This window comes from Leuciscus leuciscus, assembly GCF_965113295.1.
Source record: "Leuciscus leuciscus genome assembly, chromosome: 7".
Classification (NCBI taxonomy): domain Eukaryota; kingdom Metazoa; phylum Chordata; class Actinopteri; order Cypriniformes; family Leuciscidae; genus Leuciscus; species Leuciscus leuciscus.
This window is the reverse complement of record NC_138731.1, coordinates 32,501,141-32,518,048: the sequence shown is the minus strand read 5'-3', so window position 1 is coordinate 32,518,048 and position 16,908 is coordinate 32,501,141. Positions and strand designations below refer to the sequence as shown.

The 16,908-nt window shown below is 39.4% G+C and overlaps 1 protein-coding gene across 6 annotated transcripts in view; it reads right to left on the bottom strand.

The window, feature by feature from the left end:
* ddx3xa (DEAD-box helicase 3 X-linked a) overlaps nucleotides 1–16,252 on the bottom strand; it is a 17,051-nt gene extending 799 nt beyond the window's left edge. The window contains exons 1-21 of one of the 6 annotated variants that reach the window (XM_082175358.1): nucleotides 15,888–16,251; nucleotides 14,135–14,186; nucleotides 13,913–13,960; nucleotides 11,477–11,536; nucleotides 11,019–11,111; nucleotides 10,862–10,933; nucleotides 8,236–8,412; nucleotides 7,652–7,787; nucleotides 6,831–6,944; nucleotides 6,631–6,730; nucleotides 6,389–6,524; nucleotides 4,643–4,740; nucleotides 4,423–4,521; nucleotides 4,147–4,307; nucleotides 3,891–4,035; nucleotides 3,643–3,787; nucleotides 2,493–2,674; nucleotides 2,295–2,412; nucleotides 2,058–2,211; nucleotides 1,850–1,974; nucleotides 1–1,460 (exon numbers count right to left, since the gene is read on the bottom strand). The exon at nucleotides 1–1,460 is cut by the window's left edge and continues 799 nt beyond it. In XM_082175358.1, the coding sequence (XP_082031484.1) occupies nucleotides 1,369–1,460; nucleotides 1,850–1,974; nucleotides 2,058–2,211; nucleotides 2,295–2,412; nucleotides 2,493–2,674; nucleotides 3,643–3,787; nucleotides 3,891–4,035; nucleotides 4,147–4,307; nucleotides 4,423–4,521; nucleotides 4,643–4,740; nucleotides 6,389–6,524; nucleotides 6,631–6,730; nucleotides 6,831–6,944; nucleotides 7,652–7,787; nucleotides 8,236–8,412; nucleotides 10,862–10,933; nucleotides 11,019–11,111; nucleotides 11,477–11,536; nucleotides 13,913–13,960; nucleotides 14,135–14,186; nucleotides 15,888–15,932 (2,352 nt within the window). In that variant the 5' untranslated portion in view covers nucleotides 15,933–16,251 and the 3' untranslated portion in view covers nucleotides 1–1,368. Of the gene's footprint in view, nucleotides 1,461–1,849; nucleotides 1,975–2,057; nucleotides 2,212–2,294; nucleotides 2,413–2,492; nucleotides 2,675–3,642; nucleotides 3,788–3,890; nucleotides 4,036–4,146; nucleotides 4,308–4,422; nucleotides 4,525–4,642; nucleotides 4,741–6,388; nucleotides 6,525–6,630; nucleotides 6,731–6,830; nucleotides 6,945–7,651; nucleotides 7,788–8,235; nucleotides 8,413–10,861; nucleotides 10,934–11,018; nucleotides 11,112–11,476; nucleotides 11,537–13,912; nucleotides 13,961–14,134; nucleotides 14,187–15,887 lie in introns of all 6 variants that reach the window. The other 5 variants (XM_082175354.1, XM_082175353.1, XM_082175355.1 and 2 more) reach the window with 5 other exon arrangements.
* Between the last annotated feature and the right edge of the window lie 656 nt (nucleotides 16,253–16,908).

Here is a 16,908-nt window from a genome sequence, read left to right as displayed (position 1 = left end):
ACTGGCTCCTCAGCCAGTGGTTTAGTTCACAACTAACCAGATGAATTTCAGGAGCTGACAGCATTCACATACCTGGTGTCCAGTTCCCACAAAGAACCGTGGGACCAGACACAAGCTAAAATGATGGCCTGCCTATCTGCACTTGCGTCAGGCCCAACGCAAAAACTCCCGGTTAGGATCCGTCAATGCCTCAAAATGAACCCTCACGCTTCCTCTACCTACGAAAAAGGGAGCCATGCCTGCTGCACAGCTTGAAAAGAGGACGTTTGTATTAAAAGAAAGCCTGCAACAATTCATTAGTCTTCTCTCCTTGACCAAAAAACAAAACACTAGCATGCGTAGATGACCAAAGCGGTCATGTTCCAAAGGCACGGCCGCTTTGGTTCTGTGGTCAGTTTGTAGCCATTTGAACTTCTCTTTCAGGATGGCAGGCATTTTTTGTTTTGCTGACATTTGTAAAGAAACATTTTACCAAAAAACCTTAGAGTTTTTCAATAAAATCACATCTGCTTCTCTAAAATGTTTCGAGAGAAAAAAAAAGGAAAAAAAAGTAGTACTTAACAAAAAATGCTGCCCACTTAGAGTGGCTAGCATATGGTTCTTACTAGCTGCCATAACACTGTCAAGTCAATTAAAACAAGTGGATTAAGAAGTTCCTGCATTTTGAGTTTTCAAACACTGAGTGTTTCCAATATTTCGTCATGAATATCACAACTGGAATGGCCTTTTCAAGACAACCATATCCCTAAATAGGTGTCTCTCCAGGATAGAGTGAGCAAAACAAAAGTAAGTCAGACCGATTTGTCCCTTGTGACAGTCGCTTCACAGAGCGGTTCAAACGTCTGCAAAGTGCCTGTGATGGTGCTTTACTTTGTGGCTTGTATTGTTGGCTTCATGATATCAGTGATAATTTGAAGTTCAAATGGAAACAGCGACTCATCGAGTCACATTATCCCAGTAATTGCCAAGGTTTGATTAAGTACAAGCTTTCAAACGTCTTTACAGCAAAAAACAAAACAAAAATTAAGCTCTTGGCCAAGTTCACTCGAAATTAACAAAACTAAATTCCTGTCTATATTCAAAAAGGCACAGTACATTCACATACAAATGATCCTCTTTTTTTTCTGAAAAGATAAAGAAAAAAAGAAAAGAAAAAAAGTCAAAAACCTAGGTGCTGTAATAGATCAAATACACAAGTGGGCATCCTTAATATTCTGCACCGGTTTTGCCACAGATCAACTCCCTTTAGAATGTGGGCAGAGAATCACAGCGTGTAATGTACCGAGTTCATAAAGCTACACAAGGGGTAGAGAGTCTGGCTATGATAACATGTGGTATCCGTTCGGCTCTAGTTTGGCAAACATATTTTTAGTTGCCCCACCAGTCCACCTGGGCAAAGCTTCCACCATAGTTTCCATAGTTGCCCCCGTAGCTGTCACCGCCGAAGCTCCCAAAGCCACCTAAAACAGACAACGATTCCAGGACTGCTTTCAATAATTCAATTATATAACAAATATCCCACATCAAAATGTACACTTTTACATTAATAAACACTGTAGGAAATAGTCCATTTTTAGTTTGTTAAGAGTTTATTTTGAATCTATTTATAAATAATAAAAGGTTAATGTATTACGCAAAGACGAGTTAATGAACAGTGATAAAATAATTCACTTTTAAAATAATTTAATCAATATAGAAGTAAATAATGTTTACAAAATTCATAAATGCTGTAAAAGATTTAATTGTTAGGCCATTCCTAATGCTTGAATCAATGTTAACTAAATACACCTTTAAGTGTTGACTTGACAAACAAGATTAAATTTAGGCTTAAACTAAAAATTAAACTAACCCTTATTGCCTCCAAAACCTCTGTTCCCTCCATGGACACCAGCGTTGCGAGCACCACGGTTCCCGAAAGTGTTGCCGCCCCCAGGCATCTGGCGGTAATCCCTGGCCCCAAAGCCCCCAGAGAACCTGGAGAAGAAGAGCAACATGTCATAAGCCTGGAAAATATACAAATCCAATTGGGAGATTTGGAAAGCTGGATGTTTCCGTACCTCTTGGGTCGTCCACGGTTGGTGCTCTTGTGCTGGTGCTCGTAGGCTAGGTTCTCAAGCCAGGAAGGCACCTCCTGTTTGGCCTCCACCAGGATGTCCAGCAGATCCTTAGTGATGTTGCTGTTCTTATCATTGTAGAATGATGTGGCCAGCCCTGAAGATACATCAATAATTCAAACAGATGTTCTGGCAAAAATAAGATGCATGCAAGTTATTTCTATAAACAGCAAAACTCACCAAGGTTTCCCACACGGCCTGTACGACCAATGCGGTGGACGTATTCCTCAATGTCACTGGGCAAGTCAAAATTGATGACGTGTTTTACATTGGAGATGTCCAGGCCACGGGCAGCCACCTATCAAGACAAGAATACAATCACTCAAACAAGCGCAAGGAAAACTACGGGCTTCCGGTGAACTCACAGACTCTACTCACAGCAGTGGCAACCATGATTGGGCAACGCCCAGAACGGAACTGCTGGAGCGCTTCCTCACGATCACGCTGAGAGCGATCACCATGGATACTGGTGCAGGCATAACCCTCGTGGTACAGGAAGTCCTCAAGAGCGTCTGCACCCTTCTTAGTTTCTACAAACACCAGTGTGAGAGAATCCTTGCCTGCAGGGTAATAAAAGCTTTGAATAAAAGCATCTGCAGAAGGCAGTAGTGTATGTGTGCATTTGTGACCCTAATTTTCTGAATTCAATGCAATTTCAGCCAGTTTATATCTCTACTGTAGTCAAGTTTTGGCATGACTAACATTAGCACGTAAGGAAGAGATTGTAGAGCATTAAAAATGTCTCACTGTAAGACTTCTTTCCCTCCCTTAAGATTTATCAGATCTGCTACATCCCTACGCTCAGTCAAGGTCACTTAGATCCGCTAATTCAGGACTATTGCAAGTTCCCAGGACAAGACTAAAAAAATAGAGGTGATCGTGCCTTTTCTGTCATCGGCCCTAACCTATGGAATAGTCTCCCAGTTCATATCAGAAATGCCCCAACTTTATCTACTTTTAAGTCTACTCTTAAGACTCATTTATTTTCTTTGGCGTTTAATATATCTTGACTTGTTTTATGATGTTACTGCTTGTGTTTTATTCTTAGAGCTTTTTTTTTTGTACAGCACTTTGGTCAACTTCAGTTGTTTTTAAATTGTGCTTTATAAATAAACATTGTATTGTATGTATTGTATTGCATACTAACCAAGCCTTCTGCTCCAGTCCTTGCTTAGATAATGTTGACATGGTAACAATGACCAACCAGACTTATCTAAAAGCACTGGTGTCTCAGTACTGTGTTGCTATGGATCTACATGGGTGCTTGACCAAGAGCCAGTCACTGAATCTAAAGGTTTACTAGCACAACAGAAAATTCTGCGGCACTTAAGTCACTTATAAAAGAGACGTGGGGAAAAAGAAAATTCTTACCCAACTCTCCCTATTCCACTCAACTAACAATAATATTTCTAAAAATGTTCTGCTACAATAAAATAAAATATGTACACCAACGTATACCCAAGTCTGTTATTCTTACAACAAAGACCCGATGACATTGTAAAACCGCGAACAAGGAAAGGCATCTCACCTGTGGCATTGAGCAGGTCAAGGAGGAAGGAGCGCTTGTCATTCTCTTCCACCCAAACCACCTTCTGGGTGATGTTCTCAGAGGTGGAGCCCACACGGCCCACAGCCAGGAAAATGTACTCCTCCAGAAAGTCACGGGCCAGAATCTATACATAAAAAGGTACAGATACAAAGAGTTCCTTATTAATATCGAGGTTCCTACTGAGTCTTGCTGGCAAGTGTCAAATTAAATGCATGCATATTGCATACCTGGATCTCTTTCGGGAAGGTGGCACTGAACATCATGGTCTGACGAGCACCTTTTGGAGGCATGGTGTCCTGCTCCACGATACGTCTGATCTGGGGTTCGAAACCCATATCGAGCATTCTGTCTGCCTCATCCAACACCAGATATCTACACAAAACATATATCTAGTTATTTCTCAGAACCAAGATGTATTGGGAGGTTAAAAACAACCTACAATCATTCCGCTATAAGACTAGATCCTTTCTGTGCTACACTTACTTGCAGTAGTCCATGCCAATCTTGCCTCGCTCCATCATGTCTACCAGACGACCAGGTGTCGCCACTAGCAGGTGACAGCCTCTTTCCAAATCACGGATCTGCTGGCCTATATCTGCGCCTCCGTATACTACACACGGACGCACTCGGGAGCGGTAAGCGAACTGCAGAAGATGAGAACAAAAATTGTTGAGAGACAAGCTTTAAATTGAACCAACATTTGTGAACCTGTAACCTGTTTTGTTATCTTATCTTAATTGGTTCTCTGGCAAGATATACCTTTCTGGCCTCATCATAAATCTGAAGAGCAAGTTCTCTGGTTGGAGCCAGGATTAGAGAGATGGGAAACTGCTTACGACGGACGTACTTTCCATTCTCCTGCTTAAGACGGACCAAAACAAAATGTATTAGTCACAGAAGCAGAACTTATTTCCCCTCACAAGACTCTTCACACAACTTTAGGCCAGTAAAGAGATGTTAAATGGATCTGTATAATAACCTGGGCACTGGCTTTGGTGGCCTGCAGTGCCTCTCCAGGTCCATCACCGTAGATCTGACTAAGAACAGGAAGCAGAAAGGCTGCAGTCTTCCCAGAGCCTGAGTGAAAGGAGCACGCGCGCACACACACACACAAAGCACACTTTAAAACAGCTGCACACTGTGGTTTCACCCTGACAGGGCAGCTAAAGCCACACTTTGCACAACCTGGTCAACATTACAGTTTATTCTGACCAAGCCCAGCCTGCTGAGAAAGGAAGTGCTCATCTAAGGGCAAGCTCACACTACAGAACTGTAAGACTACCTGAATTGCTGTGGTGCTCACACTACACAAGGTTTCTTGTCATCTGTCGTAGTCTTGTCATAGACAGTCCAACAGTGGGAAAAAAGTTCTGACATATATTCACGAGAAATTCATGCAAGTGATAACGAGATTTTCTCATCTATACCATCTGCACTGTGATTGGCTGGATTAGTTCCACCTTTTTGTTGCATTGCACACACTACAAGATCACGTGGCGATAATATCAAACAGGTTTGAAATATTGCAGCGTCTGTGACTGCCCGAGAAAGGCTCAGAACACGTCGTTGATCTGCTCATACTTAAAGGGTTAGTTCACCCCCCAAAAAAAGAAAATTCTGTCAGTAATTACTCACCCTCATGTTGTTCCAACCCCGTAAGACTTTCGTTCATCTTCGTAACACAAATGAAGATATTTTTTATGAAAACAGAGCTTTCTCACTCCTTCATAGCCTGCTATGTAATTTAATCTGCCGGACCAGAAAGTTAGTAAAGACATCGTTACAAGAGTCCAAGTGACTACAGTGGCTCAACTAAGTTTATCAAGCGACGAGAATACTTTTTGTGCACAAAAAAATAGTTAAAAAAAATAACGACTTTATTCAACAATCTCTTCCCTTCCTTGTCTTTCTCCTACGCTGTTGACGTAGTGTAAACAGTGCAGCGCTTCTGGGTTCTACGTAAGAAAGTAGGCTCACCATTGGCCAATGCTGGTCATATGTGTGATGCTGGCCAATTGTGAGTCTATGTTCTGCGTAAACTGGAGTAATTACTGACAGAATTTTTGGGGGAACTAACCCTTTAACAAGCATCGATTTGGCCGCGATCCAGGGGTTGTCACAGACCTTAGAAATCTGTCTGCAATGGCAAAATCAAGCCAAAAGTCGTGTAGTATGAGCTTGCCTTAACCCTCACGTAAAAGGGACCAATCCTAGAAGGTAAATGTTGGCAGGTAAAAGTTTTAGAAGATGCGCAAGTTGACATGAGTGACTCAAATCAAAGCAATACAAATATTTAATGCCGTGGTGAGTAACTGCATTTGGCACTTTTTGGACTCTGAACTTTTGAAAAACATTTAATTATTTATTCAATGACAGATCCATGAATACAACTGTATACAGCGGCATGAACTTAGGCTCACACAATTTCTCATTATACTCAAGTCAACCAGAAAAGTGTTCACTAACAATGGGTCAATGTTTACATTATGTAAATGACACACAATGCAGTATCAGCAGTCTTTGCTGTTTCTGGCAAGTCCAGCTAAAGCTATTTGCATTGCCCAACGTTGCAAAAAAAAAAAAAAAGTAATGTCCTGTTTGCTTAGTTTTATTTTTTCATCACATAATTGCAAATATAGTTTGCAGTTACAGTTCAACTGGGATGCAATTTTAAACTATTTTCCCACAGCAGACTGACACGGTGGCCTACTGTCTAATGACCCACCTGTTTGTGCACAGGCCATCAGGTCCCTCTTGGCCTTGATGATGGGAATTGCATACTTTTGAACAGGAGTAGGGCGTGTGTAGCGGCTTAAGTTGATATTTCCCATTATGATCTCGCCCATGTCCACATCATGAAACTGAAAAGATAAACAGAAATTATCCAAAAACACATAATCTGCCAGTTTCTTTAGTTGTTTTAGTTGGGCACTTGATTCTACAAGGCACTATAATTATTAGGCTTACACTCTCAATGTGCCCAGGAGAATTTGATCCAGTGGCCTCCACAGGAATGTCATCATACTTCTCAAAGTTAATCCCTGTGTTGCTCGCAGAGAACAGCTCACTGTTGTTCAAGGGGAGACAGAAGAGAAAACAATAGCTTAAATCACAGTGACAGATGGACTCTCAGGAAACAAGACGCTGCTTAACAGTGGGCCACTTACTTTTCCAGACGATCGTTGGGGGGCATTGGCTTTGACCAGTCCTCTTCATCTCTGGACTCTTCAACCCAACGACTATTCCCTCCTGTTCCTCCTCCAAAGCCTCCACGCTCATACCTGGCAAGAATTTTTGTAATTAAAAACACTGCAGCACAGCATAAATCATTTAAAATTTAGTGCATTTATTACAAGATTTCTTCTGAGCACTTTGCATTAAAAAGCTTATTTTATCATCCAATTGCTTAAAAAAGTAACAGCCAATTAATAGAAGTGCATATCTCATAACTCAAACCACACAACTTGAGGCATCATTCACATCTGTAGCATGGGTGCAGCAATTTATGGTGACCTTTGTAGAAACGATGGGCGATAAAACAGACAATAAACCGGTGGATTATTTTGGATCATCACCTCTATCGCAGTCACACTCAGGTTACATTGCAGTGCTGTGCCATCATCAAAGTTTAGCATTTGCATGTGCAATTTGGCACTAGCACGCCGTCAAGCAAATGGTGTCAGTGCACACCCACACCCGAAGCGTGTGCACAGAGCTACATTTAGTTCTTTTTTTGGCGCTTTGAGCATAAATGTTCAAATGCACACAAAAACATGGCAAAATGTCCATCTTGGCAAGGATACTCAAACACAGTCCTTTATGTCTTAAGTAAAGCATTAACATTATGTCTTTATGTCCCAACAGTTGGGAATTTGAGAACTTTTTACTTATATTAGTTAGGCTAGTATTAGTTTTAGCTGAGATATTGAAATTCGTGTCAAGAATGGCATCTAAAACAACCTTGTTACAGTACTGCATCTTTACTCACCTTCCTCTTGAGCCAGCTCCTCTGTCATTGAAGAACGCAGACTTTCCTCTGTCAGAACGCCCAGCAAAGCTAGTGTAGGCATCTCTGTTCACCACTGCGTTCCACCCTCCATCTTTGTTCTCATAAGTGCCATAACCTACAATTTCATCATGTTAGATGATTCAAATGTGTACAACTCGCAAGGGGCCACAGTTTTCAACTAAAACAGAAGACGTTCATTTGCATGACAGAAGCGTTTTAGTGGCCTGAAAACACAAACCTTTGAAAACTGGTTTCAAAGTTTAAGTTTTTGAAAACAACACTTATCGCCTCAGTGTAAACTACAAAAATGTTAGTTTTTTGAAAAAGGTGGCCTTATGTGTGTGTCTATTACATGCTCAATCTATAGGCACATAGTGTTTCTTTACAAAGTGACATCAACTCTGGCATGCATCACACAGCGTTTTAGTCATTTTCACAGATCCATATGAATGAGGATAGTACATGAAAAAGGAATCAACTTTTCAGTTATTTAATACATTGTTGTCATGTAAACGTACCCTCAATCTCTCTTTTATCATTTATAAGACTTGTAAAACTCTCACCTGCATTATGCATTGGCTGGTTGAAGGAACCACCGTTCCTGCTTCCACGGAAGCTACCACGTCCTCCTCTGTCATTGCGAGGAAGTCCACGGGCAAAGTTTGCAGTCCCATTTATACGACCATCATGGTACCCATTGACGAAACCATTGCTATGACCGCCGTCCCATCCTGGAGAATCTATCAAAAAAAGTGACAGGCAGGTAGAGAACAGACTGTAAAAAAAGATGGACGACTCCCCTTCACTCTCTTCCATTGGTGAAAAGTGAAGCTGCTAAAGTCCTAATATGGCGCTGACATCTTGCGCAAATTTGGGACCTGCTTCTGCGCAGTAGTGATCGCGAGACTCGAGTCTGCGCAGTAGTGAACCGGAAGTAAAGCCGCGATATCAAGGTCCCGCCCTCAATCCCGCAGAAACTGTTAGTACAAAGTTTACTATGTGAAATAAACAGTTATGGACATGTAAAAATTAAAGTTGAAGCTCCAATCTCCTCCCTAAAATCCCCCAAAAAGTATTTTGGTGCCTTGGTGACTACTTTGTTCAAAGCTGTCAATCACAGCTGTCAATCATGATGTCACATTCCCATTTTTATAGCATCAAATAACGAAATAAGATCAAATGTATAAAAATAAAAAAACATTTTAAAACGAACACTTAAGCTTAAATAAGTGTGATAAAAACTACCGAAAATGACAGAAAACATCTTTGAAAAAAATTTATTTGAAGTGCAATTTGATTGGAAATGGCTCTAATTTATAGCTTAGCTCAAAGCCAAGACTAGTTCTCAGTGATGGTTGAGTGAGTGGCAGATGTGAAAAAGCCAGTAAGCAATTTGCTCTTACGGCAGCAAATAGAACAATTCAAGTCAGTTGAGTGAACCAGACAAACAGGATCATGGCACTTCTCAAAAAGGAAAAAAAAAGCAGATCAAGAACACAGAGCACAATATGCATATTTAGGCAGAACTGGCACTCCTGGTGTTTACAAAACCATATGAATAAAAAATAAACCTGTTAGGACAACCTAGTGACACACCCAGCTATTCCTATCTGAGAAAAATCCAGTTTAAGGAACAGAGAGCACACACACACTCCAAAAAACACATCATGTGACCTTTTATAATGCAATGTACTTTATCAAAAAGGCTTGTAAACACAAAAAGAAAAATATTACAAGCGCTGGAGTCTATACGAATGAATCACCACATAAATGGGTGACCATTTTCTGTCCAGAAACCAGCAAAAGCAGGCCAAGCCATGATGTCACCGTCAAATGCTCTAATTTACCACAGCAATCAGCCCAGCTGATAACACTGGCTGCATCCTCATTTCCGTCGGTGGATGCAAGTGAAACACACACAGAAATTAGCCAGGACTGCGCACATGCATACACACTCTTCGTTACTCCAGTTTACAAAAACAGTCCAAAAACAAATCATTTGCATTTCTAAGATGTGGTTATACTACACAACCAAACATCATTCAAAATTTACTTTACAAAGCTTTCAAAGACCAAATCACTGCTGAACTACTTGCTAATCAGGAAGCCAAGGAATAACGTCAAACATATGAGGATTCAACACAAATAGCCTTTGCCTTCTATTGCATTTACTGCCTGACACAAAGTAAACCACAAACAAACTCCTTAAGCAAATTTTTTTTTTGCCTACATAGTCTTGCAATAAACTTAAACTGGGGGGGGGGGGTCAGAGTACAACATGGTGTTTCTTGGCAAGCATGAAACCTGCATGTCTGCCCATATCTCTACAAAATACCATTACAAGTGATATAACTTTTCATTTTAATTTGACTAGGAATTAGGCTCAAAAGAATTAAAAGTAACAGTATGCTGTTGGGAGAGTGTTTTTATATTACCACAGCAGTGTTCAGTGGATTAAATCATTTACTAGATTAACGAATCAATCAACAAATTAAACTCACTCATACTGTCATAAATTACAAAAACGTCATTCGAATTTGACAAATAATAAATTCTTGTCCCTAATAGTCAACATAATGCAAGAGAAACTGTAAAATGAACTGCAGCAGTGCAAAACTTGCATCATAAAATTACAACACTTGAACTATAAATGAACGAATTAAACACACTAAGACTGTCGACAGTTTCTTTTCCTTGCATTTTTTTTATTATATCCATGTATGTGGTTACAGTCAAATCATATAAAACAGTGAAATCGCCCTCGAACTCTTCTGTCTTGCCTGCACTCGAGACGGTGACGTGAGCTCCACTGAAAGTCTTTTCCTATTGGTTGTCGATTGCGAAAAATCACTTCTCATTTGCATAAAGTTGCTTTTTTTTTTACTTTTGTCGCGTGTCTTGCGTTGCTTGACACGCCCCACATTCTGTCGCCAACGGTCACTGTCGCTCGTGTCGCCAACACTCCATTGACATGAATGGGATCGTGTCGCTTTGTCTCTGCGTGTCGCTGGCGGTGTGAACGGGGCTTTAGTATTTAAATAGAATGGCCACACGATTAAGCATGTTATTGACATGTAGCATCAGAACACATCTCAAGAAAAGATTTCAGTCTCAGAGTCTAGTTAAGTGCAGATGACACAGAGGGCAGAACAGAGGGACGATGCACATGTCACATGCACAGAGATATACCACATCTGTCTGGCCAGCCACTAGTGTAGGCGTGATAAAACAAGAGCTCCTGGGACGGATATCTCTGGGAACCTAAGCAGAGGCACAGGGCACTTAAAAGACAACAATTCCTTCACAAAGGGAGGAACGCAAGAGCAAATCAGGTTGTTTTAGTTACCGGTCCTAAAGTCATTCCATCCAGTTGGATAGTTATGCCTGTAGCTTTGGTGTCCCTCAGGATGCCAACTCTGAGGATACTGTTTAGGAGAAACTTCAGGAACAGTTTCACATCGTCAGAAGATGCCAAAATAATTACAAGCATTCAAAGGAGTGTGTGTGCACTATCACATACAAGCCTCTTTCCTATTTGTTCAGTGTCAATTTGAACAGAAGAAAGGAGGGGAATGCAAGCAACTGCTGCTGCTGGATAATCACAGGGAGCAGTGAGACAAAGCGATCAAAGCTTTGCAGACTCAAAAACATCTCCTTCAGTTTCAAAAAGTGTGAGGTTCACTCAACACTCTGACAACTGGCTTTAAATAGCTGCCCTTAAAGTACTGGCTCTGAAGTCATAAAATTAAATGTTCATGCATCTTGGAAGCAAAGCACCTTCAGCAGAACCTGACCAAGACTTACAGCTCTGTACTGGTGCCACTGAATAACCGCTCTGTCTACCAGAGGAATAAGCATTTCCTGCTGTGAAAAAACAAAAATGAAGTCAAAGTGTAGAAAGAAACTCAACAACCGATTATAAAACATTGATTTTAAGATCTAGGAGGATCTACAAATTCTTTAAAGTGATGAAATGGAGAGTGGCTTGTGTCAATTGGAATGAGAAAATTATCTCTAAAATGATTTATGTAAAAGAAAAGCCCCAAAAAATATTACAGTGATACTAACAATAGGGATGCTCCGATCAGGATTTTTGCAGCCGATACCGACTCCCGATTCTTGTCATCATGATTGGCCGATACAGATAATTTAAGCTTTATATAAGTAAAGCCCCATTCACACTGCCAGCGACACGCAGCGACAAAGCGACATGATCCCATTCATTTCAATGGAGCGCTGGCGACTTCCAGCGACACGAGCGACAGTGACCGTTGGCGACAGAATGTGGGCGTGTCAAGCGACACGAGACGCGCGACAAAAGTTCAGAAATTTCAACTTTATGCAAATGAGAAGCGATTTTCGCGAGCGACAACCAATAGGAAAGAAGACTTTCAGAGGAGCTCAGCTCACGTCACCGTCTCGAGTGCAGGCAAGACAGAAGAGTTCGAGGGCGATTTCACTGTTTTATATGATTTGACTGTAACCACATACATGGATATAATAAAATGATGCATGGAAAAGAAACTGTCGACAGTCTCAGTGAGTTCAATTCACACATTTAGTTCGAGTGTTGTAATTATGATGCAAGTTTAGCACTGCTGCAGATCATTTTACAGTTTCCCCTGCATTATGTTGACTATTAGTGACAAGAAAATTGATTATTTGTCAAATTCGAATGACGTTTTAGTAATTTATGACAGTATGAGTTAATCTGTTGATTGATCGATCGTTAATCCAGTAGGCTAAATGATTTAATCCACTGAACACTGCTGTGGTAATATAAAAACACTCTCCCAACAGCATACTGTTTCTTTTGAGCCTAAATCCTAGTCAAATTAAAATGATATAGTTGTATATATCACTTGTGATGGTATTTTGTATAGATATGGACAGACGTGCAGTCTACCAGTCACATTAGAGCGACAGCACTATGAACGCCCACAAGCGACTTCACAGTACAGAGACTAGCGACATACAGCGACAAAATCGCTGGCAGTGTGAACGGGGCTTAATATGTAAGCTCTCTGTTGGCTGTCACTTTAAACCCCTTATACCCTGAAGGAATTTATAATGAGTTTGAAGTAATGGCTTACTTTTAGTTACTCTACATAAACAAAACCTTCCAAATTTTGAAGAAAATAGATTGATCATGTTTGGGGGTTCTTCTGTAACAACACTGCTGAGAAAACACGAGAAAATGTTATGCAATTTATGGAGTTATTTTATTATCATTCATGCTTGACATGATGATGATATTCCAACACTGTAAGCTCCTATTCTATGGCGTATGATAAATCAAGACTTGTCGATCTGAGCGATCAATCCAATACAAGTGTGCCCCAGCTGTAAAACAATGTATGATTGGTCTCGACATATCGCCCATCCAGAGATCCAGATCTATTGGTTGAACTTTCAAATGACGTTGGAAAACACTGTGGCCGATCGATCTGAGCATCCCTAACTAACAAGCTGAAGCACCAATCGACCGACCAGGGACCGGAATCGGCTAATTTTCCACATGATCAGCACAGACCGGTAACCGGCCGGTTTGTCTCACGGTTTTCCGAATCGGTCCATTTTGTTGGACACAGGACAAAGAAAATCACTCTCTGCTCTTGACTGAATAACTTTTGTAACTAATTGTAAGCATTTATCTGCATATAATTTTTACAATGAAGCCTATCCAGTGTTATTTTACACTTGATTACTTTAATTTCTCAATTATTCCATACCTGAATATACTGTATACCCACCTGAAAAACTCTTTATTCTATTGTATTTATCTGTGCTGTTGATTGAAATTTGTTTATTTGTTCTTATTCTATTACTGTCTTTTTACTTGTTTTTTTATGAAAATAAAATTTTGCATGGAAGTAAAGTAGTTTTTTGTTCATATATGCGGTCAATTATTGTTCTTTGAAAAAAATCTGTATCGGCAAAAATTGGTATTGGTAGGTCACACTTACAATTTCTTTTTCATTTTTTTATCAGAATCGGCCAAGAAAATTGCAATTGGTGCATCTCCAGTGTTTTTGTTTGTCAAATTATTTTCACATGACAGGAGTTTTGAATCAGACATTTAAGAAAAACTAAAGCACCCACAAAATATTAATAAAAACCAACTCAAAAGGCAAAAACTCTTTATAAATTTATACTCACAAATATTTGCCAAACAGACATGCATCTGCAAACATTTAATAAAACAACCCACTGTATGTAAAGTAAACCAGCAGAACATACCATTTTGTGACACATCTTTGTTTCTCAAATGAGGAGGAATGTAACGCCCTGAAAGACAAAAGACATTCACTTATTTATCAATGAAAGTTCAGGAACACTAGAGAAATAAATTTTACAAATACAAAAAGTAGAGGAGAACAACTATGAGAAGGCTGTTTGTGCTTTTCACAGGCATTCAATCTAAATGTTGTAAAAGCACTGAATGGGATAAAACACACTTACGACCAGTGCCAACACCCTGTCCATCAGCTGAGTTCAAGTCTAAGACAGCAAGCTAAAAGACAGAAAAAGCAGAGGGCCATGTCAACCCATGTAAACAGTACTGAGCATAAGAGATTATTCAATTAAAATGAGAGAATGTGGAATTGTCAAGGTTGACAACCTGTATGACTTTTTCCCTCCATGGAACACAAAAGGACATGTTAGGCATCAATCACCTTTCACTTTCAGTGCATCTTTTTCCATGCAATGAAAGTAAAACAGCATCCACTTAGCATCTCCTTTTGTGTCCACAATAAAGTCAAATAAGTTTAGAACAACATCTGTAGAGTAAATGATGACAGCTGTGACCACTGACATGCCTTACAACTGTGCATGAATTGAGACTGAGCAATCTTAACTCTTTTTTTTTACATGTACCAAATTCTTTTTGTCTATTATATTTTGTACATGATTGCTTTTAAAGGGATAGTTCACCCAAAAATGAAACTTGTCATCATTTTCTCACCCTTATGTTGTCCCAAACCTGTGTGAGTTTCTTTCTTCTGATGAACACAAAAGATGATATTATTAAGAATGTTGGTAAACGTACAGTTGATTGACCCTATTGACTGATATAGTATTTTTTCTCCTACTATGGAAGTCAGTGGGGTCCATCAACTGTCTGGTTGCCAACATTCTTCACACAATGTCTTATTTTCTGTTCAACAGAAGAGAGAAACTCATACAGGTTTGGGACAACATGAGGGTGAATAAATGATGAAAGAATTTTCTTTTTTGGGTGAACTATACCTTTAAGAGCTTTGACAAACATCATCTTTCAGAGGGGTAAGCGTATTTAAACGGCCCTGGTCACGTGACTGTTTACATCAGCCATATAAAAATGTCACATTAAATCAGAACAGTCTGCGCGGTCATTTATAGTTGTCCACTGATATAATAGAAAACCAACTAAATTATTTTAGACACTTTAAACTAATTTTCGACCACAAATGTAGCCGCTGGGATTAGATTGGTTAATCAAATTTCAAAAGCGCCTGCCACAAATGTTTGGCAAGCCGTGACGGCCCTAGTCAAGCCTAAAGCCTATGATCATAATACCAGGAATGAGACTCTTCGAATTGGTCATAGAGGATGATAAAGAAATTGATAAATAGATAAAACGTGCATAATCCATCATCAGCCTGTTCCATGTAAAAATTATTCGATCGTATAACTTACAATTTAACGGTTGCATAGTAACGTTACAACAGGCCGCAGAATGAAATTTCCGATAGATTTCCTCTCCATGAGTTAGTTTAACAAAAACTAAGTTACTTGTAAGAGGACCTATTTAAACGCTTTTACATAACCTAAAATAAACTGTAACGATGACAGTTTAAAAAGTTTAATACTTATGTTGATTCTAGTATGCCGGCTGCCGAAACCTAAACTAAACAGATAAACAGGAAAAGGCGTCGGCTGTGTTTTAAACAACACTTTAAACTCTAAATGTGGACATGAGAAATGACTCAGTCTAAACATATCTTAAAATATATATCTTTAATTAAAGAAAAAATTATAACACGAGGAACTGCGACTGTCTCAACATCTACTTAGGTGCCTTCTTTGACAGCATTTCTAAGGCAACGCAATGTTTGGAGTGCTGTCTAGGAAGGCAGCTCACTAGGTTTTGAGACATAGCCTGCTTGTCAAAGCCAACCGATCAAAGCGATTACAAAGCTCACACATATTTAAACACATATTCATAGCCTACCTGCTGATCTAGACCGTGTGAACCGTCGACGACCACATGACTCATAACTAAAGAGAATAAGTGAGGATTCCTCCTTTATTTCTAAGAAGCCGTTTCTTTGTTGTCTAAAGGATTTCACCCAAGTCTCCTTTTATAACGACGTCACTTGTTCTTTTGTAGTCCTGTCCTTCTCCGAGGGCTTTTTGTGCCAAGACCACCGTGGGGAAAAAAGAAGGAAATGTTTAAGTGTACGTTATCCTCCCTATGGGCTTGTATTGAAAAAAAACCGAAATTTGAAGTTTCTTTCAGGATTACTCTGTAATCTACCCGCTGTGCTGATGGCAGCCCAGTGTGTGCTGTGGCTGTTGGCTTTAGGCTAAATGCCATTGGATCAGCGAATGCAGGAAAGACGTCACAGCGGCCGAAATATCGCGAGATGTTAGACATCTCTTGGCACGCCGTGTTAAAAAAAAAAAAAAAAAAACTATTATTATTTATTAATGCTCGAGCTTTGACAATCTTTCACTTTGTACTTCTGTATAAAAATGTAAATGAATAATTAATATTCTCATTCATACAGAATATATAAATCCTTTATGGGCTTTTCTACTACTTCTGGCTGACACTTTTATATCCCAGTTTTATATAACTTTTTCATCATCATGCATTTATTATTAATTTCTGCTACTTTTCAAATGCATTCTATATATAGATCACGCTAAATATATCTCTTGAACAGGTTATTTTCAATCAACATTTTTTTTTCAAATTATGCAAAGATGTGAGGAACATTATTTATGTGTATTTAGGATACATAAAATGCTATATTTTAAATGATTAAGTTAATTGAGTCTGTGTTTAATGAAACGAGATTTAACTAAATGTACAATAGCATAGTTTTAAACAATAGACAACCATTTTAGCCATTTTTTCCCATGCAGAATATATCAATCCTTTTATGGTTATTGATTCAACTTCTGCCACTTATGTGATACATAAAAATGCTACCTATTACATTCTGTAGATAAAAGACTATATAATT